Source organism: Gossypium hirsutum, chromosome D03 (genome assembly GCF_007990345.1).
Source record: "Gossypium hirsutum isolate 1008001.06 chromosome D03, Gossypium_hirsutum_v2.1, whole genome shotgun sequence".
In the NCBI taxonomy this organism is placed as follows: Eukaryota; Viridiplantae; Streptophyta; class Magnoliopsida; order Malvales; family Malvaceae; genus Gossypium; species Gossypium hirsutum.
The window spans coordinates 52,646,076-52,648,423 of NC_053439.1; the positions used below are offsets into that span (position 1 = coordinate 52,646,076).

The window sequence follows — 2,348 nt, forward strand, 5'->3', positions numbered from 1 at the left end:
AGAAAAAAAAAGTAGAAGCCTACCCTATGTGTGGTCTATTTTCTTTTTATGTGAGATCTAAACTGGTAATGAAGCAGGGTACATGTTTGTGTAAATATGCTTCATGTTGATGGAAAAATCTATTAAAAACTCAATTAAAATATTTGATTATAAATTAATACCAGCAATTAGGTAAAAGATGATTGTTTCAAACAGGGGCGGTTCAATCAGTCGGAAAACAAAGATCATGGGACACTATTTTGATGGGCACATGGGAAATGCAAGAATTTCTCTTAGGGTGGGTTTGGATGGGCGATTGGGTGCGGTGCGGTGCGTTTAGCTTACTTTTTGTCTCACGCTACAGTATCACTACAGTATCTAATCTCACCGCCACCGCTGTTTTTACACTAACCGCAGGTAAACGCACCGCCCATCCAAACTCTGTCTTAATCTATAAGTTGAATGTATAGCCATGTCAGAATGCTGTGGGGTTCTGTCCATTTGGAAGATATTTCACATGTGTACACTGTGATGCATCCCAATATGATTATAATTTAAAAAAAAAACAATATTACTAGGATTAGTCACATATTTAAATACTTAAAATTACTTGTCTATAGGCCAAGCTATTTGATTTGAGAATTTAAACTTTGCTTTCTATCTTAATTAAGAAAGATAATTATGGAATCAAGGCCTGGGGATAGACTGAGAAGCATAGAACCTTCCATCAACTTAGTTTTGGGGTTTTTTAATTTATTGTTTGCAATCATGTCTCTCGTTGCCATCATTAGGACTAAATAGAGAAAATCCTCCCACCCTCTCTCTTTTTTCTCCCTTTCTCTCATTTACATACCCACCACATGGTGAAAAGCTAGTCACAAACAACCCAAGAACCCAACTATATTTGTAGGAGCTTATATATATATGGCACTATCACCATCCATTTTCTTCATCTTGTTTCTTCAGTACAAAAGAAAAAAAAAAGTTATCATACAAAGATGTGTAACAACATGACTTGGAGCCCATCTCATCCCATCTTAGTTTCTTCAAAGAGAAGGCATAGATCAAAACAAAGTAAAGTTCAAATCTACAGGCTTTCCAGGTTGGTTTATATATATGTTTCACTTTACATCTATGCATGCAAAATCTATATGTTTGTTTAACAATGCAAAATATGTGCAGGAAAAGGTGTGAAGAAGAAGATGTGAAGAAAGACATGGAACTAATGAACTTGAAGCTGTATTTGGAGAATCGAAGCATTATAGAAGAGAATGAGAAGTTAAGGGAGAGAGCTAATCTTCTACATCAAGAGAACTTGGCTTTAATGTCTGAGCTTCAGAACAAGTTTCCTCATTTGGATCGTTTTTCCACTACCCTTTTGGTTCTTCTGCAAAAACACTGATATGAGGTTTCAAGAAACAACAATCCGAACCCTCTTCTCTATCTACTATATATATACCCTTTTAGTCTCTTTAAAGCTTCCTTTGCCTTTTCTTTGATGATGTCTGTTAGCAATCTGGAAAATTGTAGCATATGACGTTTTGTTTTAACTTAAAATTAAGATAAATTAAATGATGGGATTTGAAAAGTTTCACAAAAAATCTTGATGGTCATGTTTGCATATATTTTGCTTTCTTTTTTCAGCATGGAAAAGAGGAATTCAAGGGAGAATTGTTAGGTTCCACGTTCAAACACTATTATTAACCATCTTAAAGCATGTTATTACTAATGAGACATCCGAACCGCCAATCCGAAATCACATTGCATAAAAGTAATTATTTTGCAATTTTAATTTGTAACAAACTTTCTCAAGAAAAAGAATGAATGGAGTTCGAAATAAAACTCCCCTTAAACATATTTCACAATGAATAGAATCATCAAGGCATTATCATCTATAGCAGAAGCAAGAACAACAACCTTGACATAAGCCTTTACAAAGGCAACAATGTAATAGGCTTTGAGACTCTAAGATCACATCAATATTGTGCTTCTAAAATCCTTTCTTCTTGATATTCTTCTCATAATTAGTAAAGTCCTTTTGTGCCATAATCTCCATTCTTCTCTTGCAAGAATTGTACGAGAACTTTGGCTTTTCTGGCTCAGGAGTGAAGTCGGTAATTCCGTAGCACCAATCCTTTTTAGTCACTTGTTTCGATCTTTGGAAGGAAGGGGTACATTTGGACTCTTTGTCCTTTTTCTTATAACTTGAGGTACAAATGTAGATAGTGGGACATCAACTTCATTAGGAATGGCTAGTGCCTTTGTTTATATGCAGTCTTCATTCGAGCAGAAGCTTCTTCCACTAGTTTTGTTCCTACTACTCTAGTAAATTGTTTAGTTACAATGACAGTTGCAATTAAAGTTACACT

General features: G+C 34.9%; 1 protein-coding gene across 1 annotated transcript; it reads left to right on the forward strand.

Annotated features, from left to right (window-relative positions):
* Nucleotides 1-853: 853 nt before the first annotated feature.
* LOC107919541 (protein LITTLE ZIPPER 1) lies at nucleotides 854-1,580 on the forward strand. Its single transcript, XM_016848985.2, has 2 exons — nucleotides 854-1,081; nucleotides 1,162-1,580. Exons 1-2 carry the CDS (start codon nucleotides 978-980, stop codon nucleotides 1,379-1,381), a joined length of 324 nt encoding a protein of 107 aa, XP_016704474.2. The 5' UTR covers nucleotides 854-977; the 3' UTR covers nucleotides 1,382-1,580.
* Nucleotides 1,581-2,348: the final 768 nt, after the last annotated feature.

Bases quoted from the DNA above. Each gene is read 5' to 3' on its own strand.
- LOC107919541 (XM_016848985.2), top strand. From the start codon at position 978: ATGTGTAACAACATGACTTGGAGCCCATCTCATCCCATCTTAGTTTCT. The intron at 1,082-1,161 runs GTTGGTTTATAT...AAATATGTGCAG, and splicing joins CAAATCTACAGGCTTTCCAG to GAAAAGGTGTGAAGAAGAAG.